The sequence below is a fragment of the Calypte anna genome, chromosome 1 (assembly GCF_003957555.1).
Source record: "Calypte anna isolate BGI_N300 chromosome 1, bCalAnn1_v1.p, whole genome shotgun sequence".
Taxonomy (NCBI): Eukaryota; Metazoa; Chordata; class Aves; order Apodiformes; family Trochilidae; genus Calypte; species Calypte anna.
The window spans coordinates 195,170,694-195,197,498 of NC_044244.1; the positions used below are offsets into that span (position 1 = coordinate 195,170,694).

Below are 26,805 nucleotides of genomic sequence, written 5' to 3' on the forward strand. Positions count from 1 at the left end.
GAAGACTCTGGGGGCACCTTAGAGCTGCCTTCCAATCCCCTGACTGGACACTGTGGTGTTGTCCTTGTGTCTGTGCAGAGTTTTGACCTCTCCATAGATTTGCACCTTGAGGGCTGTTGTGTAACTTGGGCTGACTCAGCTCTACCTGCATGGATACACAAGAAGGTAAACGTAATCTGCTTTTCTTCCAGCAGCTGGCAATGCACTGCCTGACTTCCTGAAGAACTTGGAGCAGATCTACTCATCTGTAAAACAATGTCATTTCTCCTCCTGGGTCCTAACAGTTTGCTCTGGGTGCTGTCAAGGCACGTTAGATTGAATCACTTCAACACTGGAAATTCATTCCAGACATCTTGCCAGTCTCTCTGGTGGCTGCTGTTTGGAATAATCCTCCTTTGCTCTCCAGCACATTGTTCTCTCTTTAAAATTGGACTGCTCGGACCCTGGAACTGTGACCCTCTCTTTTCCAAAGCTTTTCCTGATGTAGCTGCCAGGTTAGCATTGGAAAGAATAAGCAGAGATCCAACACTAGATCTCGGACACAGGCTGGATTATGTGGTCTTGCAAGAAGAATGTGAGACATCAAAAGCTCTGGTGAGATTCATTGACTTTGGAAAGTTTTCCTCAGCTTTCATAGGCCCTCTGAATCCTGGCTTCTGTGAGGTGGCTGCACTTTTAGGGGAAAACTGGAACAAAGCCATTTTCTCCTGGATGTGCATCAACTATCAACTGGATTCCACCATCCACCACCCTACATTTGCAAGGACCCTGCCCTCTCCAACCCAAGTTTTGTTTACAATAATGAAATATTTCAACTGGGCTCATGTTGGCATCATTGCTTCCAAGGAGGATATTTGGAGGGACACAGCCAGCAAGTTAGCAAGTGCACTCAGGAACCAAGGGCTTCCTGTTGGCATTGTTACATCCATACAGAAAGGAGAAAAAGGCGTTGAAGACACCTGGAATATGGTTAAAGCAATTGATGGCATTAAAAGTAAGTGCTCTGAGTCTCATTCATTTGTTTTGTTTTTATTTTTTAATTTATTTTCTCCAGGGTAGGTCTGCATTGTTACCCAATGGGCATAGCTCAGAAAATGAAATGTTGAAATTATTTAAGTTGTAAAGAATTTTATCTCAGGCCCTTATGGAGCCAGGGATTTTTTTATGAGATGGAGCTAGGGCAAAATAGTCTTCTAAAACAAGAAATACTTGGCTTATCTTGTATGAAAAAGTAATATCTTGTTGACAGGTGTCTGTGCTTGACCCTGTCAGCTGTGAAGAAGGGTTTAAAGGAAGGTTTTATATTTATGGTGTTTTGGATTATGGATTATCCAAAATCTCATGCCTTGATACTGTGTCCTTGTTACCTGTGCTCAGTGCATGTCTCAGAAGTGAAATGCAGTGTTAGACACCACTTACTGAATCAGTGAAATGGCTTTTGTTGGGGTACAGCATGTGTAGGAAGGAATGATCTGTTTCTTCTTGAGAAACTGTGGGGAAAAACGTAACATTTATCTGGTTCAGCCACTTGTTAGAAAGTCTGGGATGGAGCTCTGGTCCTGGATGTGCACCTGTTAACTCAGTTGCTTCAGTAACAGAAATTTAACTGCAAATTCTAGACAAAGAGGTTTTCTCTTTAGGGTCTCTGATTTGGTTTGTGAGATGCTAACTGCAGTTGGCCTGAGCTGAAGAGTTGTCTCCTAGGATGGAAAAAAGTCCAAAGAGTTTGTAAAGAACCAAACTAAGTGTCCACGTGTCTTATAATTTTGGGGGATGCAGCAGACAAGCAAAATACTGGGTGCTTCTAGAGGGAAAACTTGGGAAGATTGGTGCCTCTTGGTGACCCTATAGTCAAGGTTAATCCTTGTCAGCACTGAGAATCCAGATGAGGATGTATTTTAGGTAACACTTTGACTTTTATGCCAAAGACTGCCAAGATCATGTCCAACCTGCAGTTTTATCAGTGGTTAAACCTATGCTTGAGATCAAATCCACCTTGAGTGGGTTCTTCTCATCACCATCACAGCTCTCTGTGTGAGTTAAAGTTGAGAGTCTTTTTTTTCATAACTAATGGAGAGAACAAGTCCCTCTTCAAACATGATGCGCATGACCAGATTAAGTTCTCTGCTATAGCATGGGATAAATCCCTGCCTTGAAGCCCTCGTTTCTTTCCTCCATTTGACAGGAATTGCTTTTGTTCCCTTCAGCTTCTATTTAACCAAGGATACATTTTCTCCTAAGGAGAGACAGCAGCTACTCTAAAGGTCTTACTCCCACCTAGTTTAGGAGCAGACAGGTCTCCTTTGCAACCTTTCTTCCCATCATTGCCTTTTGAAATCTTGTCTTGGATGAAAGATGAGGTGTGTTTCCCCCTGAAGGTGCTGGAGCAGGTCCAGAGAAGAGCAAGGAGTCTGTGAAGGGATCCAGCACAGATCCTGTGAGGAAGGGCTGAGGGATCTGGGGGTGTTCAGTCTGGAGAAGAGGAGGCTCAAGGGAGACCTCATCACTCTCTACAACTCCCTGAAAGGAGGTTGGAGTCAGGGGGGGTCGGGCTCTGCTCCCAGTAGCCACCAGTAAGACAAGAGGCCATGGGCTTAAGCTCTTCCAGGGGAGGGTTAGCTTGGATATTAGGAAAAAATTCTTTACAGAGAGGGTGATCAGGCATTGGAATGGGCTGCCCAGGGAAGGGGTGGATTCTCCATCCCTGCTGGTTTTGAAGAAGAGACTGAATGTGTCACTCAGTGCCATGGGCTGGGAACCACAGGGAGAGTGGATCAAGGGTTGGACTTGATGATCCCAGAGCTCCTTTCCAACCCAAATGATTCTGGGATTCTGTAACACCTGAAGGGCTTAGTGAGCACCTCTGGAGGGCCAGTGATCTTCAGAGAAATCCTGTTAAAAAGATGCAACTATATTTCAGATCTCCCCAACAGACAAAAGGACATTGACCCCATGGAGTTTTGCAGGCAAAGACACAGACTCTGAGATGGTCAAACATGGACCAGATGTTGAAATACCACACAGTGTCCAACCTGAAGTCTGTGAGGGACTTCTAAGGGCTTTCTGAGGTGTGAGCAGGGATACCTGGACCAATCAGAAGGACATCCACAAGTAGGACTGTCAGCAGGATGATATCTTGATGGAACAAAGTACAAGCAAGCATGTTTAACCAATCTGTTTGCATAGATGGCAAAAAGCCAGGGCAAAGTCAAAAAACGTTTGTGACCATAGCAAGTCACACACTGGGCCCTCATGGGGAACTTTCTTGAAGTGATGAAGTGCTCTGATGTGACCCAGTGTATCTATCAATGGGGAGAGGCCACCATGTAGACAGAAGATCTGGCCATCCACCAAGGCAGTTAGAGGCAGGAAACCAAAAAGGATTTTTATGGATCCTTCAGCTGTACAGCCTCTTAGTGAAATCCAAGAATTACCTGATGACTTCTTTCCACAAATTAAAGACCTTATTACACATGCTAATAATGTTTTGACTCCATTCAACATGCAGGAAAGAATGTTCATGTGATTTGGGGATCTATGTATTTGGAAATCAATGATCATTGATACATTAAACAAGTTATCAGTGTCATTAAGACAATTAGATAGTCAACAAACTCAAATTCCTGATTTATCCAATTGATATGATAAACATGAAGATTTCAAGACTATGTATGATCATATTCTCAAAGGCATAACAAATGTGCATCCCATCATTTCTCTGGACAATTGAATGCCATAGCTATGGTTTGTACTAGAAAATTATTAGGTACTATTAGACACTCAGGTTAATTGCTTTGGTGGCATATCAATGCTATTACTTTGGGGGAATCAGCTGTTGCTGAATATGTAGCCAAATTGCACACTTGGTTAATCACTCCTGAAAAATATCATGCTAAGATACCCCAACCATTGAAGCAATGACCAGGAACATCTGAGTGGCACCATCATCTCCTGAGCTCTCTCCAGGACCTCAAAGGTCTCCCAGAGAAGGCAGAAAAGCCAGAGCAAAGTAAAAAAATGTTTGTGACAAAGATAGATGCAGTTAACAAACTCCTGGGTTTAATCCATAACCTGGCCACAAGCACCATCAGCAATTCTTGAATATGAATTGGCTGTGGTGATTGGAAATCAATGTGGGACCACCCACCAGGGATGGGGAATATGGCCCCTACAGAAGGTGTGGCAACTGTGGCAACCCTAGGAATAGGATGAGATTCCTTAGCAATCAATTTTACCATATGTCTCCAATTCTAACATTTATACAACAATTTCTTCTGCGTGATTGAAATAAAAGGTTTCATTTCTGAATGATAGCTCTATACATAGGCCCAAATAACACATTATGGTGATTAGCAAATGGTAAAAGGAAGTTCACACGTCCCATGAATCACTGAAGAATCTTCCAGTCATATTCTTTACCCACTTGAATCTTCTTTATGAGAGATTGTGTCTTTTCCCATTGTTCTGTAGGGATTATAATATGATCGGAGATTTTATACCCGAGGAAGCGAATGCCACGTGTTGGTTCAGGTGCATTTTTGTCATAGTTGATTCATGTTCCACTTGCTTGAAGAAAATTGCATATAGTGTGGCTGCTTGCAGGAAGGTGGCTATCGTTTGGGTGGCAGAGAGGGAAGTCATCCATAGAAACAAAAGCCCAACTATTGAAACAAGGAGCAATTTTGGTTCTGAAGATAGAACTGAGGAGAGGGAGGAGAAAAAGTCTGAGATGAACTCCCACTGCAGTTTTTCTGAAAGAGTAGCTGCATTTTCCATCAGATACAACAAGCCAAACAGTGCTAAGAGGATGCAGACAAATATGATAAAAAGCCTGAGACACATCCAGAGAGATCCAGGACATTGCCACGGGCAATATCCAGGACAATGATCGTAAGTTGGGTGCTGAGTATTTTGGAAAGCACACCTTGGTTTTGCCTCTGGAAAACTGAGAGAAGTCCACAACCCATCCAGCTTCCTCAGGATTTCGAGAGTTTTTGTCAACAAGAAAAAAGCAACCAGTGCAACACCTACAGCAGTTAGTAGGGATTGTAAGAACATGGTCAGCATCTTTTGTACCTTTCGCTGAGTTCTCACTGTGATTCCCCTTGGAGAAGGAGGACCCAAGTTGAGATCCAGTTGTCTGGTATCAGCTGACTTGTCCGACTTGTTTGGTTTGGTAGCTGAGTCGTCTGCAAGCGTTCTTCTTGGTGTGTCTGTTTTAATTTCTGAGAAATCTGGACACACAGTTGGTGGTGTCTCAGTATTGGCTGTTGGCATTTCCTCCCCTTTGGCTGCAGTCCATGGGTTTGCTTCCCCACCAAGAGGGGAAATAAATGGGGGAGGTTGAATTGCCCGGTTTGTCTGATCGTTTGAGTTTCAATTCAGTCCATATGATCAATGATATTCTTCTACCATCAGAGCAAAGAATTCTATAATGTCTTTCATAGGTTTTTTGTGATACTCTTCTATCAAGAATCCCTGCCTCATACAGTTTAGTAAAATATTTACCAACTCTTTCTTCATGCTGGTCTTTGTTCCCTGGGTATTTATCTTTCACTTCCATGGAATGCTGAAAGTAGGAAATATCCTTTGGGCAAAATCTAGCCAGGGTTAAATATTTCCAGGCTCATGAAGGTATCTCTTTAAATGTATCAAACTTCAAGTCTGTGGCTGTGAGCTCTGGTACTTTCACAAAATCATAGAATGGTTTGGTCTGGAAGGAACCTTGAAGATCATCCAGTTCCAACACCCCTGCCATGGGCAGGGACCCCTCCCACAGCCCAGGTTGCTCCAAGCCCCATCCAACCTGGGCTGAGACACTGCCAGGGATGGGGCAGCCACAGCTTCTCTGGGCACCCTGGGACAGGGGCTCAGAACGTGTTCAAAAGAAAGAACACTGTCCTGTGGAGACAGCTGTGGATGTTGAGGTGGGACAGGACCAAACACCACTGTGCAATGTGGGAAGGGGCTCTCCAGGAATTCCCAGGTGATGGTGAGACCCCATGCATTGTGCTTTGTCTCTTGTCCAGCTGCTGGAGCCTTCTGCTTTCTTTTTGGCTGCCATCAAGGTTTATATAATCACAGAATAGTTTGGGTTGAATGGAACCTTAAATATCATCCAGTTCCAACCCCCTGCATGGGCAGGGACACCTCCCACAGCCCAGGTTGCTCCAAGCCCCATCCAACCTGGGCTGAGATACTGCCAGGGATGGGGAGCCAGTTTCTCTGGGCAACCTGGGCCAGTGTCCCACCACCCTCACAGCAAAGAATTTCTTCCCAAGATCTAAATCTCCTCTCTTTCACTTTGAAGCTGTTACTCTTCATCTTATCCCTCCATAGCCTTGTAAAAAGTCCCTTCTCAGCTTTCCTGGAGCCCCTTCAGGCACTGGAAGGTGCTCTAAGGTCTTCCTGGAGCTTTCTCTTCTCCAGGCTGAACAATCCAAAGCCTCTCAGCCTGGTTTCATAGGAGAGGGGCTCCATATGGTCAATGGGTGGAACTTGGGCACTGCTAATGCCTGTGTGTTGTCTGCCAGCTCAGGGCAAACAAAGGGAAAGCTCAGGTCTCTCAGTCAACAGCAGCAATGACCATATTAATCCCATGCTTCACTTCTGTCAAAATTTCTCTCTGCTTCTTCTGTATGGCTGCATGAATGGGTAATGCTCACATCCTCCTCTGCTAGGTTTTTTAGACCTCCAGAAGTGGATCAAAGTTGGTGTAGCTCCCAGCTTTCCCAGCTCATAACCTTGGTGGGTCTCCTGTGTATGAACAGACAGCTTTTTCTTGGAGTGGAGAGGGAGTTTTTTGGTGTTGAAACCCCCAATTGAATTAATAATACTGACTGTGATCCTTGTGTTTCAGTTATACTCCTGTGCATGCATTCTGTGCTCATTGGAGGGGAGGAACAGGCCACCTTACTCAAAAAAGCTCTGGAAATGGGACTAGCAGATGGGAGATATGTCTTTGTTCCATATGACACTTTACTGTACAGTCTTCCTTACCAAAACAACACATTCAGTGTCTTTGATGATGACAACAAGCTCCAAAAAGCCTATGATGCTGTGCTGACTATCACACTGGAGTCTGGAGAAAGGAATTTCCACGAGGCATTCAGGGAAGCTAAAGAAAATGGTGAAATAATCCTGAATTTGGAAGCCACTCAGGTAAATGTTCTTTCTCTTGGGCTTTTCTGGGACTGGCAACAAGAGAGATGGGACAAGTAATAGTTATAGAGAAAGTACAGGGAAGAGGCAACCCAGACTATATGCTTTTATTTTGAGGAAAAAAGGTGGTGAAAGCTGTGTGAGATCTGCATTTTGGGGGGGAAGAATGTTCCTCCTGGATGCCTGGCAGTGTAACTCAGTTGGTTCAGCTGCAGAAATCCAACTGCAAATTCTAGAGAAAGAGGTTTTCTCTTTAGAGTCTCTGATTTGGTTTGTGAGATGCTAACTGCAGTTGGCCCGAGCTGAAGAGTTGTCTCCTAAGGTGGAATAAGTCCAAGAAGTTTGTAAAGAACCAAACTAATTGTCCATGTGCCTTATAATTTAGGGAGATGCAGCAGACAAACAAAATACTGGGTGCTTCTAGAGGGAAAACTTAGGAAGATTGGTGCCTCTGGGTGACCCTATAGTCAAGGTTAATCCTTGTCAGCACAAATCTCTCAGTGTCACCTATACAAAACACCCATAAAAACCCAAGCCAGTTGGAGACATTAGAAGAAGAACTGGGGAATCTCTCATAGTGGTGAAGAGCTGTGGGGTTCAGATGAGCTTATTTTTGGATCTCACAAAGACCTTCCAAAAAATTATAAGAATTTTGAAGGCATGGTTTGTCAGATCTGTGTGGATGTCTGGTTTAGGAGGAGAAGAATCACATCATGAGAGCACTCATTTCTTTCCCTTCACTATCACTGGAGCCCAGGTTCACTATATTTGGTGTAAGGTGCTTCACCAGAGGTGTCTACAGATGTTTAATGAATCCCAACCAGGTGTCAAGTTCTATGGCTCTCAATAGCTCTGGGATTATTCTAATGCATTAATAATCACAGGAACAACAATAAGAGTAGTAACAATAATAACAGCATGTCACGGTTTAACACTGGCCCGGCAATTAAACCGAATAACAGACGCTCTCTATTAATCTCTCTCTCCTTGATAAAGAAAGGAGAGAGAATAAGGGAGAGAGACTGATGGGTTGGAAACTAAACTACACAACTTTAATGAACAGTAATGATAAATAGGAAAAATTACTAAATCTATACAAATATACAGGAAAATGGAAACCACATTCCTCCCTCCTTTCCCCCAATAACTCTCACGTCACCACCGAGGCTGCAGGGCAGCCCTGGGAAAGTCCAGGCTGGACTCCTGGAGTCAGCAGGAGTTGGGAGCTGGAGGCAGGAACACACAGATATGGGCTGGCACGGATCAGGACCACAGGCAGACGAATGGACGGGATCCTTCCAGGATGCCGGGTGAAGGAAGGGAAGCAGGAAATCAGGAAATCCGGAAATCTGGAAAAGATCTGCCTCGGCCCTTGTGATGCCTCAAATTTATACTGAGTGTGACGTATATGGGATGGAATACTCTGTTTGGTCAATTCTGGCATCTATCTTGTCTGTTCCTCCCCAAAGGAGGGCTCAGGTGGGACCTCTGTATCCTCCTGGACGGTAAAATGTTTTCCTCAGAGCTGAGCAGTGTCCTTGGCTCTGCATACCAGTCTCTAGCAGTAACAATAAGCATCAAGTGTTATCAATCCTAGAAACACACACTGTCTGAGAAACTTGCTGTTAATTTCAGCAAGTGCAACTACTTACAAGAGACTTAGCTAAAAGTAAAAGTACAAAACAGAAAATCACCTTTATCCTGGCCCAAACCAGGACACAGCAATAACAACAATAATAATATATTATTATGCATAATAATTATAGCATTATTATGGCTATAATCTCTCTTCACCAATCAACTGTGAATGAACATGTGATTGCAAAAGCCACCACGTGTGTTTTAGGGAAGGGGAAAGTTACCAGTTTCTGAGTCAATACAAGCACAGGAGGGATCAATGAAGGAAGAAAAGGCTCCAGTATTCCAGAGGATGTTTGCTTTGGCTCTGCTTTGTGGTTTTCACATCTTAGGAATAAACAGTGTTTTAACAGAGAGCACCAGTCCTTTGGGAATGAGATTTTTCCCACCTGGGCAGGGAGGTGAATCTCTGACTTTCATCTTCTATTTTTATGAGATGCTTTAGCATCATAGTTTGAAGCTGCTGAACATCAGGCTCAAAGTCTTGGCTCTAACCATGCTATAGAAATTGTAAATGGTTTTAGAAATATTGTTTAGAGCGTGCTTTTGGGAAGCAACCATAAGAAAAGTTAGACATTCAAAGTCACACATATACTGGGTCAACCCAGAGTGACCTTAAACCCAAGATTCTTCAGACCCATAGCACTCAGGTGTCTCAATTCCTGAGCATAGAGCTTAGCCAGTGTGATACCTTTTGCTACAGATCTCAAACCACAGTTTGTTATGATCTCCCTTTCTCCTGTATTTTTAGGTTTCTCCACTCTTTGGAACCATCTATGATGCCATTTACTTCATGGCAATGGCTATAGACAGTGCTCGAAGGAAAGGAAGCAGAGTCTCAGGAGCTAACATAGCTGAGCACATAAAAAACTTCAGTTTTCCTGGATTTAGTCACCGGGTGGAGACAGACAGCTGTGGGAAGGGGCTGAGCAGCTATGTGATACTGGACACAGATGGTCGTGGAAACCAGCTCTTCCCAACCCACCTTCTAGACATGTTTTCAGACTCTGTGAAGTCCCTAGGCCGGGCCATCCACTTTCCCAGAGATGCTCCACCCAAGCCAGACTCCAGCTGTTGGTTTGATCCAGATGTTCTCTGCACTGGAGGTAAGAAAGAAAAAAAAAAAACAAACCCCAGGGTTGAATAGCTTTGGGTCTAGGCTTTATTTCTTGTTTTCTCTTACTCCAGAGGAAAGCACCCCAAAGAGAAAACCCTATACACAAGAAATGTGTATAAATATCAGGAGTCATCATGGTGTTTGTCATGGGAGTCCTATACAGAGATCCCACTACTGATCCCCAAAACTCTTATTGCTTGTTAGGTCAATAAGGCCACTGTTGTGTGCTGGAAAGTTTCCCAAGTCTAACAGTCAACATCTGCCTACTTTGAGAGCAATCAACACAAAGGAGAGGCTCCATGTCCCTGTCCTTCTGAGGGACAGGACCCTAAGAGGATTTTTCTTGATGACAGCCTAAGAGAGCTGCACATCAGCAGATGTTCTCCCCATCTCTCCTGGTTAACCCCAGCTTCTTCCCACAGTGAGCTCTGTGGCTTTAAGGATCATCAGAGCTCATCTCATCAAGAAAAGATGATAATCATTGCTCAGAATTATTTGAGTTACCCAGACAACTGACGTGGTAATCCAAGACTTAGGGGCAGAGATTTCTCTCCAGCTTCTGAGGTTCTGTGAGACTGGTTTTACTCATTGCTTTTGATTTGAGGCAACTGTGGGGCAGTTTTAAAGACCACAGGGAAGCCAAAATCTCAGGGTAGGACACTTATCCTCCACTCAACATATTTACTTACAATAAACACTAAGAATTTACTCCCACTGCTCTAGGATATGACTTAGACAAAATTAACCACATCTACAGAATATTTTATTCAGCAGCTGAGAAAAACATTCCCCTTGGCTCAGCCCTAGCTGGTTTAAATCAGCATTGCTCCATGGAAATTGGAGATATACTGATCCTACAGCAGCTGGCAACCTATAGAAGAGACAAATATAATGCTGTCATATATCTAATTTTTCACTGCCACTAGGAACAACGTAGCAATTTAATATCCCACTGCAGCCCATGGAAAAATCCCACTGATTTTAACAGTGATCAGATTTTATGTTCACACCTTCATAAAAGTACAAAGCTCCAGGCATCTGCCAGTGAAATGGAAATTTATTATTATTATTAATATATTTTAGAGTCTGAATTTTATGACTAGAATTAAATCCAGGCCTCAGACTGGCTTTTCTATGGTCTTAGGGTTGGAGGGGAGTTGGATGTAGGACTGCCATGGTTCCTGTTTCCAGGTCCACCAGGAGTGGGGCTGAGCAGGTGCTCCCAGGCACCTGCACACACACAAATACAGATCCAGTCACCACCAGAATAACTCATACAGCAGAGCAACAACTCTCCATGCACCACTACTCAGAACCAGCATCATCAAAACATGGAGGGTGGGATGGGGGATTCAGAGGGACCAGGGCAAGCTTGAGAAGTAGGCTCGTGTGACCTTCATGGGATATATCAGGCCCAAGTGCAAGTTCTTGAGCAGCAAGTCAAGGGAGGTGTTTTTTCCCCTCTGGTCCACTCTGGTGAGATCCATTTCAAGTGCTGGGTCCAGTTCTGGAGTCCTCAGTACAGGAAAATTCTGGACCTGGTGGAGCAGGTCCAGAAGAGGCCACAAAAATGATCAGAGGGATGGAGGAGCTCTGCTGTGAGGACAGTTTTGGAGAGTTGGGGTTATTCATCCTGAAGAAGAGAAGGCTCTGGGGAGGACTTATTGTGGCCTTTCAATAATTGAAGGGGATCTATAAAAAGATGGAGACAGACCTCTTAGCTGAGCTTGTAGCAGTATGACAAGGGCTGATGGTTTTAAAATAAAAGAGGAGATTCAGATGGAACACAAGATTTTTTTTATACTGAGGGTGGTGAAACACAGCCCCAGTTTGCCCAGAGAGGTGGTTGAAGCCCCAATCCTGGAAACATTCCATGGCAGGTTGAACAGGGCTCTGAACAACCCAATCTAGCTCAAGATGTCCCTGCTCAATACAGGGGGGTAGATCTAGGAGATCTTTACCTGTCCCTTCTAACCCAAACCATACTATTAGTCTGAGTCAATGTTCCATTTAATCAAGCTCCAGTCTTGCTACCAGGTCTCTTAGTCCCCCCTCCCAAAAAAAATCCATCCCCTAGTGGGTTATCCAAGCAAGTGATTCTCCCACAGCCAGATCTCAAATCTCCTGGTCTCTGCAGGAGCTGCTCTCCAGACTTGTGGTCTCTCCTGCAGGTTCCAGGTTCCTGCAGGTTCTTACCTTACCTCTTGGTTAGGTTGATATGAGGTCTACAAAAGTCAGACACTCACCCAGGAAAAAATCAGGAACAGGAATTAAGAAGGTGGGACAGAGTGTGGTGATCAGGTGGAGGATTTGGCTGGAAAAATGCAGATACTTATATGTGAACATCTTGCTTGTTCTCTCCAGTATCCCACACTTGAACCTCCCTAACTCACTCCCTTCTGTCCCTCTCCTCATTTTTTCCCTTCCTCTCAATATCCCATAGGAACTTTCATATACTCCCCCCCAGTCCCTTTAAGGTGTCCCCTAATGAGTTTAACACAGTCCCACAAATCCCTTCATGTTTGCCTTAAGCTCTTTCCCATGAGCCCATGATAACTTTGCTTTCATTTCCCAATCTTTTTGGGCTTCCTGAAGGCTTCACATCATTCCTGTAATGGCCCATCCATCAGTCACACAAGTGCTTTGGTCTTTGGTATTGCTTTCACCAGCTCCTATCCGTTACAGTTTGTTTATCTGGGTGTTTATTTTTGACTTCTCTTGTCCTTGTACTGCCTTCTGTATTTTGTTTTTTGGTTTTTTTTTTTTGTGCTTTTGCTCTCAGCTTATTTTTGGAGGTTTTCCAGCTGTGGAAGAATCCTCATGTCCTGGTGGGTAACAATGCCCACACTTTGAGCAAAGGGCATGATCAGAGAGAGAACCTTTGCTGTTCCTGGGTTTTCTGCACTGTCTTAGGGTCCTCTGAAATATGGTCAAGCACTTGTGAGTTATAAAATGCAATGGGGATTAGCAAAAGAATTTCTCTAAGGCTCTTTCCTAAGGGAGATTTGTACAGGCAGCAGAGTCTGGGGAGTACCTGAGGAAGCTCAGAAGGCAGAGCCAGTAAAAAAACCAAACAACCAAATAACCCCTGTTTGAACACAAAAGACAGAATTAACAAAGTCCACTTTATTCCTACAACATTGTGGGGTGGGTTGCAGGGTCTTTCTGAAAATGGTAGAAGGCCATGAGATGTGAGATGGGACTTTCACTAGTTTCACTAATTCACTTTAACACTAGTTTAACCAGGAGGCATCTTTCTCCAGCAAGAAAACCAACCCATGCCCCTGTGACTGGGCTACTCAAAGCTCAGGAACAAGTTTCCTAAAAGGTATCCACAGGTCCAGAGGACCAGGTCTCCTGTAAGTCTGCATTTAACTGATCCGGTCCCTCCTTTTCCATGGATTCAGCATTCTGTAAGGCTTTATGGGATGTGTTCTGGCTTCACCCTCACACTAGTCCTTCTGGAGGAAGACACATCTTTGGCAGCCCTCCTGACTCCTAGGGATGAACTCTGGGTTGCTACCACCTGCTTTAAGGGGGATTGAAATTCTTTAAATTGTCCATGTATGAAGAACAAACCCTGGCCTGGGGGCCAGCTTGGTGTGGTCTTCCTCATTCCTGTATTCAAGGTGAGGACCTCCTGGAGAAAGCTGAAGGTGTTTGCAGTTTGGTGATGTGAAGCCTTGGTCTGCACCCAAACAAGGTGGGGAAATGGGATTCAAGCAGCCACTCAACTGTGGCTGAATATCCTGTGAGATGGAGCCATGCAGGGCTCCTCCCAGTCTGACACAGGAAATCAGAGTGACATTAATTAAAATTAGAGTATTGTGGGATCACAGAATGGTTTGACTTGGAAGGCACCTTTAAAGATCATCAAGTCTAACACACCTACCATTCCTAGGGATGCTTCCCATCAAACCAGGTTGCTCCAGGGCCCCTTCAACACTTCCAGGGAGGGGACAGCCACAACCTCTCTGGGCAACCTGGGCCAATGTATGTGTGAGGACAATCAGGGACCCTGGGCTGAAGCAGAAAGTAAGTCCAAACCCAGCAGGAAAACTTCAACTAAAATACTTGGTCTTTTCTTGAAAAGAACACTAATTTTGAAAACCAGCCACAGGTTTTACCAGGAAGCTGTGGGTTTCAGTGCTTGCAAAAAGGGCTGTGATTGAGATGATAGACTTATCCATGTTATGTCAACCCAAATTTCTTCATGCTTGTTTGTTTTTAGGGATCTCTGAGTACAGACAGAGTAAAACAGAAATATACAGAAATCAGAAGAGACAGAAAACACTTCCCCCTGGAATTTAGCTCATGAGCTCATGCCAGCTTTCCTTAGCTCTCTGGCAAAGACACTCATGAACAAAATCCCCATCTCCAGCACTTTCTGTCAATGAGCCCGTTGAGGAAAACATTGACCTTCCCCTCCTTCTCTTCTGCTCTTTTCAGCATTACAAATCTGTAGCAGGGAATGAAACCTCCCAGACGGGTTGTGACTCACTCTGACCATCACTTTGGTACCACATGAGAAAGTTTTTCAGTGTTTCAGTTCCTGGAGAGAAGAGGGTCAAATGTTCAAATGTTAGAAACTTCACAGAAGTTGCCTTTAAAACTTCACTTTTCCCTGCTAGCTCAGTCTTTATTAACTCAGAAAAAAAAAATATTTTCCAACAATCCAGGGCTCTGGATCTGGTAAAGAAAAAATAATTTATGTAGTTGCAGTCACATGTAAATAAGTATTTGTGTATCCATAAATCAACACAGTGTGAAAATTGTTTTCTAGAACTGTCCTGGCTGAACATTCAACTTTGTAGTCTAATGGTCTGGCAGTGATATTTTGATATTTTCAATATTATTGCCTAAACCAAAGAGATTTTCTAACTCACTGAATCTTTCCCCCTCTTTACACAGGGATTGAACCTACAGTCCTGATTTTGGGAGTTATGCTGATATTTGCCCTGGTGCTTTGTGCTGTGGGCCTGACCTCCTTCATCAGGTGAGAACTTCAGTTGTGTTTATTTGGTGCCATTTTCAGCTTCTGCAGGAGACTTTTACCAGCAGCTTGGACTTTGTGAACACATAGCAGGCTTGGCTGTGGTCTTTGGTCTCCTTACACATCCCTCTTCACTTTATTAAGAGATGAGGCTTGGCCACTGTGGGCATTGGTTCTGCAGTCTCAGGAGAAGCCATTTCAGCCTTGATCCAGTCCAAGTTGTTGTTGGAAGCTGGGTGATGGTTCTGAAGTATTAGGAAGGTGCCAAATGTGCCATGAAAAGCAATGACAGAAATCTGCTTCAAGACCATTGAGGTGGAGACTGGGTGGGCTGCCATGTTAAATGCCTTACTTCTTATTCCAGGCCATTCTTCCCTGTATTTCTGTTCCTAATATAATAATGTTTCCCATGAAGCACCCAGGCTGAGCCTCTTTATTACCCAGCTGATTCATTCCCTGGTTTGAACTGGAAGCTGGACCCTGGTCGTTCACTTTGCATCTATATTGGTCTGGGCATAGGATCTTTGGAGCACATGAAGGGTCAGTCTCCAACCATTGCAGAGGTCACACTTTGTGTCCTGACTCTATATCCAAGGTGAAAATCAGACAATATGGACTGGTTGGTCCAGGAGCTATGGGTTGCTCTGACAAGGCTACTGTGGCCATAACCTAAGGAAATCTGCTCCAAAGTGGCTCGTGGAAGAATCTGTCTCTCATTACCCATATTACTTAAAACAGAGTGAAATTAGAAAGCAGATTTACTCAGCAGCAGGATTCCTGGATTGTCCCATCCTCCTTTGCCTCTCATATAATCCCAAACCCCCCAGCAAGCAACATCCCAAACAGTTCCCTTGCTTACAACACAGCAGCTTCTGACACCTCCAAAGTGCAGGCATTGAGGATGTTGCCTCCATCCACCCCCACCTTAAAGCTCTGCTCTATTTCTTGGCCACCAGCCTCTCCAGTGACGTAAATAGGTGACAATCACATCTTTCTTCCTACTTGTAAGCTGTGTCAGACTGTGCTTGGGAAAGCTCAGTAAAGATGTATGGCCATCTGCAAAGAGAAACAAACAACCCCATTAAAAAAAAAAAAAAAAAAAAAAAGCCTAGCATGACTCAGGCAATGATTTATGTCAGGGAAGGGCATGTCTGGAGCTAAATTTAAACCAGAGTATGGGCTGAGTTCATACATGGGAGCTCTGCTCTTACCTCTGCCAGGGATCTGCTGCATGACCTTAAATGAGTTGCTTCACTCCCTGTGTTTTTTTTCTGTGCTTTAGGGAGAGGATGGGGTTAACTAAATAAGGTTTTCAGGGGGACAGGTGAAAAGTTTGGAAATGATTAGTTTTTAAAGTGAAGCTGAGTTGGGTGGCTTGGGACAAGTGGCTATAGAAAAAAAAATCATTTCAGATGATGCTTGTGGTCATACAGCCAAAGATCTCTCTGAACACCAAAATTTTTCATCATAGAATCATAGAACTGGCTGGGTAGGAAGGGACCTCAGAGATCATTGAGTCCAACCCTTGTGCTCTTCTAAAGTGTCTGGAGTGGTACTTGAAGTGGAAATTGTGATGGTCTATGGATGTTTTGCAAAGTGGACTCTTTCTACAGCTGTTAGCAAAAGGGACCCCATTGCCCACTTCATCAGGAAAAGTCTTAGGTGTGTGGATCAAATCTCTGCTGTGGTACAAGCAAAGCTGGCTGAACAAAAAAGGTGACACTGGTGGCAATGCAGTTCTCCTTTCCCTTCCCTCTTTCTTCTTGTTGAGTTTTTTTACTCTCCCATAGATGCAGTGTGCTTGGTGCTCAGTGTTAGACCTCAGCATCCCCTGAAACAGGGGCTTCAGAATGAAGATGTGTGATGTCAGCCTCTGGGTATTAGTATCACATGAATCCCAGCTAAAAACTGGGAATTAAAATCTGGAAAGTTTCACATTGATTTGCAAGAAGCAGACATAACCCTGTTTGAACTATCCCATGAGTATTCTTCCCTTCCTTGATGTGGTCTCTTCTGCCTTGAAAGTTCAAGAGGAGCTGAGCAAGTAGGAAGATGCAGTCAGGCAAAGATGTCTTTGCTGGTCTGACAACCAGACTGAGTTTTTTCTCTTGCCCATGACAGTTCTGTGGATCTGGTAGCCTCTCAAGGAGTGCAGAGAGTCAAAAAACAGGCAAAACAAACAAACAAACAAAAAATAGAAAATAGGCAGCAGCACACCATGGAGACGCCAGAAGCACATTTGTCCTGTGTCACACAGTGTGTGATAGACATCCCAGCTGGCTCAGCTCCTGGAATAAGCAGATCTGAAGCAGCAAAATCTTCTTGATTTAATTACTCCTGGCCAAGAGGAACAGCACTGTCTCAGCAGTACTGCTTCCAACACCTCCATGCTGCATTGCTCTGTGCCAAACTGCTCATCCCCTGCAGCTTTTCCCTCTGTAGGAGCTGCACTCATTACAAGGGAGCATCTTGCTGTGTGCTTTATACCGCACCATGCTATGATCTAGAGATGCAGCCAGGACATTTTAATGACTTCTTTGATGACATTTTGGTGACTTCTGTCCAGGCTGCTTTTATAAATCCCCCAGTTGCAGTCTCTAAGAAAAGCTGTGGTGCCTGAGAACTGTTTGCTCAGCAGCCAGATTGGCTGGGCTAATAAAACTGATTATTGTCTCCTAATGAAGAACGTCTGGGGATATGAAAAATAAACCCAAGCAAAACAACGTCTGCATGGCATATACACCCAGTTCATATTTGCAGCCAGATTGACTCAAGATGCCTATTTGTGATGACAGCCTTGGAGATTCTGACTGTCTGAATTTGATAACCCTTGCTGTTTGATTCTGGGGACTTCAATCCAAGTCAGGACATCATGGTTTGTCTGCTGCTTTCACCCATGTCCCTGCTGCCACACCAGATGCTGTATTTTCCTTTTTCTGCTGGGAATCCACAGGTGGGAAACTCAGAGGTTACCTACCAAACACTGATAAGTATCATTCTCCAAATCTCCCAGGAACAATATCTTGAACAGCCAGCTATTCAGGGGACCTAACAAGATAATCCTGACCTTAGATGACCTTGTCTTCATCAACCCAGAGCTACTAAAAAAGGTAAGTCTTCCCACTCATGGATGTAATCCCGTGGGACACTCAAAGTCAGGTTTGCTGTCTGGTGTTTTCATAGCCATGAAGTTCTGGAAAGGTCACCCACTTCTCCATGCCTCGTTTTCCCCTGCACAGCAGAAAATTTCCCATATACTGAGCGTTTCTGAGCCTTGGATTAGATGCACAAGCAGTGTCAGAGTTGACACAATGATGCAAAATGGCTTTGTTAATTCTAACACCCAGGACTTATTCTTTGTTCTTGAGGTTGGGTGATGTAGGATAGTTCAGATCCATACAGCTAAACTACCTCATCATCTTAAAGTGTCTGCATCTGAACAACTTATCAGAAGCCATTCCAGGTCTGTGCTGGATGATGCCTAGAGGTGGGAATCTCCAGATCTGGGAATGTTACTTGGCACAGGCCAGAGCCGTGCCCAAGACTATGATCAACCTGATGTGGCTGAAGATGTTCCTGCTCACTGCAGGGGAATGGGCTAGCTGACTTTTAAAGGTCTTTGCCAACCCAAACCATTCCATGATGCTATGGATGCTATTGAGTGCTGTGCCTTCTTCATGGCTATGCCAGTGGAGAATGAACCCAGAGAAGGGTGGTGAATGGTGCTGCATGAATTGGCATCCAGTGACCAATGATGTCCCCCAGGGATCAGTACTGGACCAGTCCTATTCAACCCCTTTATTGATGATCTGGATGAGCAGATTGAGTCTACCCTTAGGAAATTCATGGATGACACCAAACTGGGGGGGATTTTTGATCTGCTGAAGGGAAGGAAGAGACTTCAGAGGGACCTGGACAGGCTGGGGTGATGGGTATGAAGTCAAGAGTATGAAGTTCATCAAGACCAAGAGCAGGATCCCACACTTTGGCCACAATAATCCCAGGTAACACTACAGCAGAGAGGGACCTGGGGCTACTGGGTGACAACCACTTGAACAGGACCCAGCACTGTGCCCAGGTGGCCCAGAAGGCAAATGGCATCCTGGCTTGTGTCAGGAATAGTGTGGCCAGCAGGAACAGGGATGGAATTCTCCCCTTGTACTCAGCACTCACCTCGAGTCCTGTGACACCTCACCTCGAATCCTGTGTCCAGTTCTGGATCCTTCACTTCAAGAAGGACATTGAGGTGCTGGAGTGGGTCCAGAGGAGACCAATGAGGGTGTGAAGGGATGAGGGGGAAAAAAGGAGACTCAGGGGGGACCTTATCACTCTCTACAACTCCCTGAAGGGAGGCTGTGGTCAGGTGGTGGTTGGGCTCTTCTCCCAGAAGTGAGAAGGAGGAGAGGGCATGGCCTGAAGCTGCACCAGGGGAGTTTTAGGTTGGATGTCAGGAAGCATTTCCTCATGGAGAGGGTGACCAGGTATTGGGATGGACTACCTTAAACATCTGGAGGTGTTTAAGGAAAGGTTGGATGTGGCACAGAGTGGCATTGTGGAGCTTATGTGGCGGGGCTGGATCATAGGCTGGACTTGGTGATCTCAGAGGGTGTTTTTCCAGCCTCAATAATTCTGTGATTCTGTCATTCTGTGACCCTTTCCTCTGCTCTGCCTCCTCTGGTGTCCTCTCTGAGCCACAACATTTCCATCAGCTAAGGTGCTGCTGTAGTGTTTCAAGGTAATAAACATCAACAGTGTTATCAGACTTTTTGAGGTGTTTAAAGAAGGGAGATGGGAAGTTTGGGAGGTTGCAAGCATGGGTGAAATACATGACTGAAGGTCGAGCTGGAGTGGAGGTTTACATCCAAGTCTTACAAGGAGTATCTTAGGGAATTAGGATTGCTCAATCTTGAGAAGAAGAGTCTGAGAGGAGACCTTTTTTCTCTGTATTACTTGAAAGGAGGCTGTAGTGAGGTAGGTGTTGGTCTCTTCTCCCTAGTAACTGGTGATAGGATGAGAGGAAATGGCCTCAAGTTGCTCCAGAGGATGTTTAGACTGGGAATTAAGAAAAAAAAAATCTTTACTGAAATGGCCTCAAGTTGCTCCAGAGGATGTTTAGATTGGGAATTAGGAAAAAAAATCTTTACTAAAAGAGTGGCCAAGCATTGGAACAGGCTGCCCAGGGAAGTGGTGGAGTCACCATCCCTGTAGATGTCCCAAAAATGTGTAGATATGGCACTTTGAGACTTGGTTTAGTTGGCATGGTGGTGTTGGGCAGACAATTGGACTGAGTCACCTTCGAGGTCTTTTCCAAGAGTGATTCTGTGATCCAGAGATGTTTAACTTTCTTACAATTGCTTTCTTTGCCTTCCAGAGGATGACCTTGGACAGCCTGGCTGATGCAAGCAGCATCTTCACTGATGGCAGAAGCCTGAAATCTGCAGCCCACTCTTTTTCCTTGAGAAGCACAGCTGCCACCCATGAAACCTCCAATGTGGCTTTGTATGAGGTAGGTGGGGACCTTGTGCTTCTCTCACAGCTCCAGTTCACTGAGATGCTTAAGGAGAGAAGATCTTGAGTTGCAGTGCTGTAGGTTTCAGGCCATAAACATTGCTGATGACCCTGAAGGTGAAAGTAAGGTATTCCCAAGCATGGATTTACCAGTGCTTAAGGGGAATCAACCCCAAACCTCATTCTGACAATTGGAGTCATATGGGGTGGTGGTCTGTGACATCTTTGTGTGTTGTTACCAGGCCTGGTCCCTGTTAGAGATGTGAAGAATTTTTCTTACAAGATAGAGCCTTCAGCTGGTGACATCTCTAGCAAGGGCCTTTCTTACATGAAAGGACCCAAGTATACAGAATAAATGCTGTCAAGTTCCCCCTTTTTGCCAATAGGACAATAAGCAGAGGCAATGGCCAAGAAAACTCACCCCATCCATCAGTTCTTTCCCAAAAACACAACTTTTTTGAAAAAAGATGGCATGGCAATTTTTCTTGAAAAGGAGCAAAATAAAGTGGAATTTTATGCCAGTGAAAAGCTCTGGACAGAGTTACTTTCCTTTCTATCAGTTTATCATTTTTTGTCAGATACTAATTCACCCTCAAGGTATGAGGTTTTGGTCCAGATGAAGGCCCAGCCTCAGTCCAATTTTTTTTAGAGTTTCCTGTGGATATTATTTAGCTGCAGGACAGAAAGAATCTCCTGCCAAGAAAAACTGAAAATCCCCAACCAGTTTCAAAGGCAAGGATCTGGAATGAAGACCTAGGGTCCAGTGTTAGCTGCTGCTCAGAGACTTGCTCTGTCACTCACCCACCTGTGTTGTGGACAGGGGGACTGGGTGTGGCTGAAAAAAACTGAGACCAGAGACAATCAGAACCTACGGAAAAGCTCCACCAGCATCTTGAGGAAGGTAGGAAAAGGGATTGGGCATGGAGAGGGAAGGATGCTCAGGGGACCTGTGTGACTGCAGGGAATTTTTAGTCTCTTTGTCTGGCGTTTATCAATTGAATCATCTGGTGGAATGGACCATGCATGGTTGAATCTGACCAACTTACCCATGACCCATGTCATCTACAGGTTGCCCAAGGAAGCTGTGGCTGCCCCATCCCTGGCAGTGTCTCAGCCCAGGTTGGATGGGGCTTGGAGCAACCTGGGCTGTGGGAGGTGTCCCTGCCCATGCAGGGGGATTGGAATTGGATGAACTTTATGGTCCCTTCCAGACAAAAACCATTCTATGTCCATTTTGGACCTAGCACATCAAAGCTTGTGCAAGGCTGAATGCACAAGGAGTCCTCTAAGCAATGATGTCTGCAAAGGCGGAGTGGTTTGGAGGAAATCATCCCTGTTCATGTCAGGGCAGGATGATGCATTGGTAGCTGTTTCCATGTGTTATTTGTTGCCTCTCTAACAGCATGGTACGGGCACTGTTTGTGCATTTCTCTGGATTTTGCTTCATGCCTCCAGCTGAGACGCCTGCTGGAAGTTTAACTTCAGTCTTCAATTTTATTATTGTTACCAAATGACAAGCAAACACATGTATTTTCCATACTCAAGGCCATTAGTTGTTGGCAGCTACTGCTAACAATAGGAGTGGCATTTTCATGTGTATAAATAAGACAAATCTACCAGGGCATCTCTCCAAAGGCACCATTGATGGATGACTTTGGATCCTACAGGCATGGTATTGCTTTCCAGATCAAACCAGAGCTGAACTCAGTTTACCCCAACAACATCAATCAGGCTTCTCTAAAGAAAACCAAATTTCTAGTCAGTTCCCTTTCATTATCTTGCTTTCTGCATCTTAATAAACTAAGAAAAGCAAAGCTTAAAAAGCGTGTAGAAAAACTGAAAGCAAGGAGAACAGAATAACTGAAAGTAAGGAGGAAAAAAAGGTTGTTTTCTTCCCCATCCTTGTGTGAAAGACTGTTGGGAGTACAGGAATGGCAAGGACATCTAACGATGCAAAGAAGCTGCTGAGCAGATGTCTGGCTGACTTCACTGTCTTGTTTCAGATGAAAGATCTGCGTCATGAGAATGTGAATCTGTTCCTGGGCTTTTTCTCTGACTGTGGCATCTTTGCCATAGTCACAGAGTACTGCACCCGGGGAAGCCTGGAGGACTTGCTGAGAAATGAAGATATGAAACTGGATTGGATGTTCAAGTCGTCTCTCGTGATGGATCTGATTAAAGTAAATCCATTGCTCCTGCTGAGGGGTGACCTGTGTGTGACTTTGAAATTGTCATAGCTGTTTCACCCAGGATTTGGGGATTTTTATAGTCAAATATATAGATGTATATGCAGGCAAAACCAATGTGAATGTAATTATATTGATAAACTTGGCCTTTAGTGAGACTCTTGATTTTTTACCTTTTGATAGAAGCACTATTTGGAGTGATAGGACTACATCCTCACACCAGGATGAGAGCTTAAAACTACATATCCACCTAGAACTGATCACCAAGAACAGTGACTTCAGCAACAAATTCAAACTTTCCAAAAGCCCTTTCTTGTCATAAATCAGAAATGCATCCAGTATAGAACCAAACTTTAGACATAGTCACTTTAGAAGAGTGTTCAGACAGTTTCTATCATGTTTCATGGGTTTTCATCCTTTAATGGTGAACCACCAGTCTGCAACACGTGGCCTACAGAGGGGACATGGCCAGCACCATCCTTGCACCCCATGATCCACCTTCTGATCCTCCTCAAGGGAGCTGGGCAAGGGCATCCAGCTCTTAATACCTCCCCTTAACCTAACCATTGGGTGCTACTTGTGTCCATTTTCCTAAAAGTACAACTTCTGAGTGCAATGAGTCCTAGGGCTACAGAGGGAGGCATCCTGTTCCTAAAGCTGCCTTTGCTTTACCTTAGTGTGCAGAAAAGCCACTTCTTGTTCCTAATCCATCTCTAACCTTTTCCCATAGTTTTTTTGGGATAAGCAGCACCAGCAGCACCACTTTTGACACAGTCAGTGTTGCATTTGATGCCATCCAAGGTGACAGTTTGGCTTGGTCTCTCTGAATGCTGGCAGATAACAGCATTCTTAAGGTAGAGCTGCCATTTTTTCTGTGTTTCACAGGGAATTAGGTATTTACATCACCGAGATTTTGCCCATGGACGTCTCAAATCTCGGAACTGCGTTGTGGATGGACGCTTTGTGCTGAAGATCACTGACTATGGTTACAACGAGATCTTAGAAGCACAGAAATGCCCCTATATTCATCCACCCCCTGAAGGTAGGAGCTGTAAAGAAATTGGTTTTGGACCATTTGTCTGTTGATTTAACAGCTGCTTGTCTCGATGCAATTTATGGGCTCGGTCTCACAACATCCAGAGGGACCTTGAGAGGCTCCAGAACTGGACTTGTGAAAACTGCATGAAGTTCAAGGCCAAGTGCAAGGTTCTGCACCTGGGTCAAGGCAATCCCATGCAGGAATACAGGTGGGGAAGAGAAAGGATTGAAGGCAGTCCTGAGGAGAAGAACTTGGGGGTGGTGGTGGAGCAGAAGCTCAACATGAGCCATCAGTGTGTGCTTGCAGCCCAGAAACCAACCCTGTCCTGGGGGCATCAGAAAAAACACAGACAGTGGTTGAGGGAGGGGATTCTCCCCCTCTGCTCTGCTCTGCTGAGACCCCACCTGGAGTCCTGTGTCCAGTTCTGGAGTCCCCAGCATCAGAAGGACACAGAGCTCCTGGAAGGTGTCCAGAGGAGGCACTCAAATGCTCAGAGGGCTGAGCACCTCCCTGGGAAGCCAGGCTGAGGGATTGGGGTTGTTCAGCCTGGAGAAGAGGAGGCTCCCAGGGGAGCTCAGAGCAACCTTCCAATATCTGAAGGGGCTCCAAGAAATCTGGGGGAGGGCTTTGGACACGGGGGGGTAGGGAGAGGAGAGGAGAAATGGGTTAAAACTTGGAGAGGGGAGATTGAGGTTGGACATTAAGAAAAAAAAAAGTCTTTCCTGTGAGGGTGCTGAGCCCCTGTCCCAGGTTGCCCAAGGAAGCTGTGGCTGCCCCATCCCTGGCAGTGTCTCAGCCCAGGTTGGATGGGGCTTGGAGCAACCTGGGCTGTGGGAGGGGTCCCTGGCCATGCAGGGAGGATGGAACTGGAGGATCTTTAAGGTCCCTTCCAACCTAAACTATTTTATCTTGTTCTCTGTATACAGTATATTGCTACAGCAAAGAAAACCGCCTGAAATAGAATCATAGAATCATAGAATCATAGAATTGGCTGGGTTGGAAGGGACCTCAGAGATCATCAAGTCCAACCCTTGATCCACTACTGCTGCAGTTCCCAGCCCATGGCACTCAGTGCCACATCCAGGCTCTTTTTAAATATCTCCAGGGATGGAGAATCCATTACTTCCCTGGTCAGCCCATTCCAATGTCTGATCACCCTCTAGTTAAAGAAATTCTTTCTAATGTCCAACCTAAACCTCCCCTGGCACAACTTAAGACCAAATACATGATGCTGGTCCCTTTAAAATAGGTCCTCCACATGCCAGCCACCAGAGGCTGCCACCAGCCTTAGGGACAGCATCTCATGGGACCAGGTTTGGAGACTTTGACAGGATTTCTTTCACCTGGCCATTGCTTTATGGTCCCTCTGGTATCCCAGTTCATTCCTGAAACCTGGTTCCAAGTATTATGTGTTCTGATCCCTCTGTTATAGGATTTGAATCCTACCTACTCCCTGTGTCTCAGATAGGGCAGTTCTATCCAAGACCATCTTCACCCTTACAAAAGTTGTCTATATTGAAGGATCCTTATTCCTGTTACTCAGAATTCAGTTACCAGGTAACAATATCCTGCTTTGAAGAAGATTCATTTCTTGTTGAGGCTGGTATGTTTTACAGCTCTGTCTTTCACCACTTGAGCTATAGGATTATGCAGACTGATCATGCTTCCACAAACTGCTTTTATGGAAACTTCTGTCAACTAAGAAGAACTACAGAAAGTACCTTACTGACTGTTGCTTTGTAAAAGAACGACAATAACAAGAAATCCAGGCTTCAGTGCCAGTTTTTTGTCTGAGTGGTATTTTTGAACAACAAAACAAAAAAAAAGTGTTAAAGCTTTTGGCAATGGTGAGAAAATTTCTTCCATTGCAGTTGAGGGCTGGTTATAGGTTGTTGGTATAGCAACATTTTCTTAGAAGGTTTTGGAAACCTTTGGGTAATTCCATTTTTCTGTCAGGATGGAAGTTGAATATTTTTAACACACCACAAGAAATAAAAAGCCTTGTTCCAGTAAATAATGAAGCATAGCTCAACCTTTCCTCAAATGACTGAAACCAAGTGTTCATTTCAGCACTTAATTTGCAATAGTCAGAGCTCAGTGTGTAGGAAATGTGGAATTCAATGGCTTGAATCTTTGTAGAGTTGCTCTGGACAGCTCCTGAGTTACTGAGGGACCCAAATATGAGCAGAAAAGGCACCTTCAAAGGGGACATTTACAGCTTTGCCATCATCCTACAAGAAGTGGTTGTTCGGGGTCCACCCTATTGCATGTCAGAATTCTCAGCTGAAGGTAAGCAACTATTTCACTATATATTTAAGGCTTTACATAAAGCACTTACAAGAGGCCTCTCCAAGTCCCTGGAGTAAAATATTAGGATGGAAATAACGTCCCAATCTCACAACCTTTTTCATTGATGAAATACCTGTTTTAAACAAAATATCCGCAATAAACAGCAAAACAAGCAGTTCTGGGCTCAGCCTCATGACATGGCTCACCACTGCTAACAGCAAGGTTGGGTCTCTGGGTCCCCCCCGAGATGCTTCAGATCTGGCTGGCAGCTGGGCCACTGCAGCACCTGCAAGTCCAAACTTTGATTTTCTGTCATGATGCATGGTGAAATCTGATGGTGGAATTTCCCATAGCTTGGAAACTCTTTTGTTTCCCAGTCATTGTCCCTTTTTTTATTTCTTGGGGGTAAAGGTGTTTCTGAGCTGAACTCATTAAAATCCCCTTTTGTCCACCTGCCCATCCAGCTTTCCTTAATTACTTCCCCATTTAAGGAGGTTCTCTCTTCACCAGAGATCAAAGTGATACATCATGACCCCACTGACTTATTTATAAGGTGCCTTGTGTCAGAAATAAGAAATAGGTGAACTAAGGAACTCTTCATGCTGCAGCTCTCATTAGTTCAACCATGTTGTGTGTGCATAGGAAGAGGAAACACATTGCAGGCAGGGTCAGGTCACAGGAGTTTGAACAAGGAGAGAATGAGAACAATAATTTTAAAAAAAATCTGATTTCAGTCACAACATGGTTTAAATTGGGCAGTCACCAGGTGGGGTATGGCCAGTCAGTATCTGTTAGTTCAATGTCTGAAAAAATGGAGCCCCAGCCCATGCAATGACAATGATGATTACAATGTAACCCACTCTGTAATTAAGAG

The 26,805-nt window shown here is 44.6% G+C and overlaps 1 protein-coding gene across 1 annotated transcript in view; it reads left to right on the forward strand.

The window, feature by feature from the left end:
* Positions 1-255: 255 nt before the first annotated feature.
* The window catches only part of LOC103529735 (retinal guanylyl cyclase 2), a 48,673-nt gene continuing 22,123 nt past the window's right edge, over positions 256-26,805 (forward strand). The window contains 10 exon segments of the mRNA XM_030462471.1: positions 256-994; positions 6,860-7,161; positions 9,551-9,905; positions 14,828-14,912; positions 17,923-18,019; positions 20,281-20,415; positions 21,238-21,318; positions 22,421-22,597; positions 23,489-23,645; positions 25,782-25,931. Of these exon segments, the coding sequence (XP_030318331.1) occupies positions 256-994; positions 6,860-7,161; positions 9,551-9,905; positions 14,828-14,912; positions 17,923-18,019; positions 20,281-20,415; positions 21,238-21,318; positions 22,421-22,597; positions 23,489-23,645; positions 25,782-25,931 (2,278 nt within the window).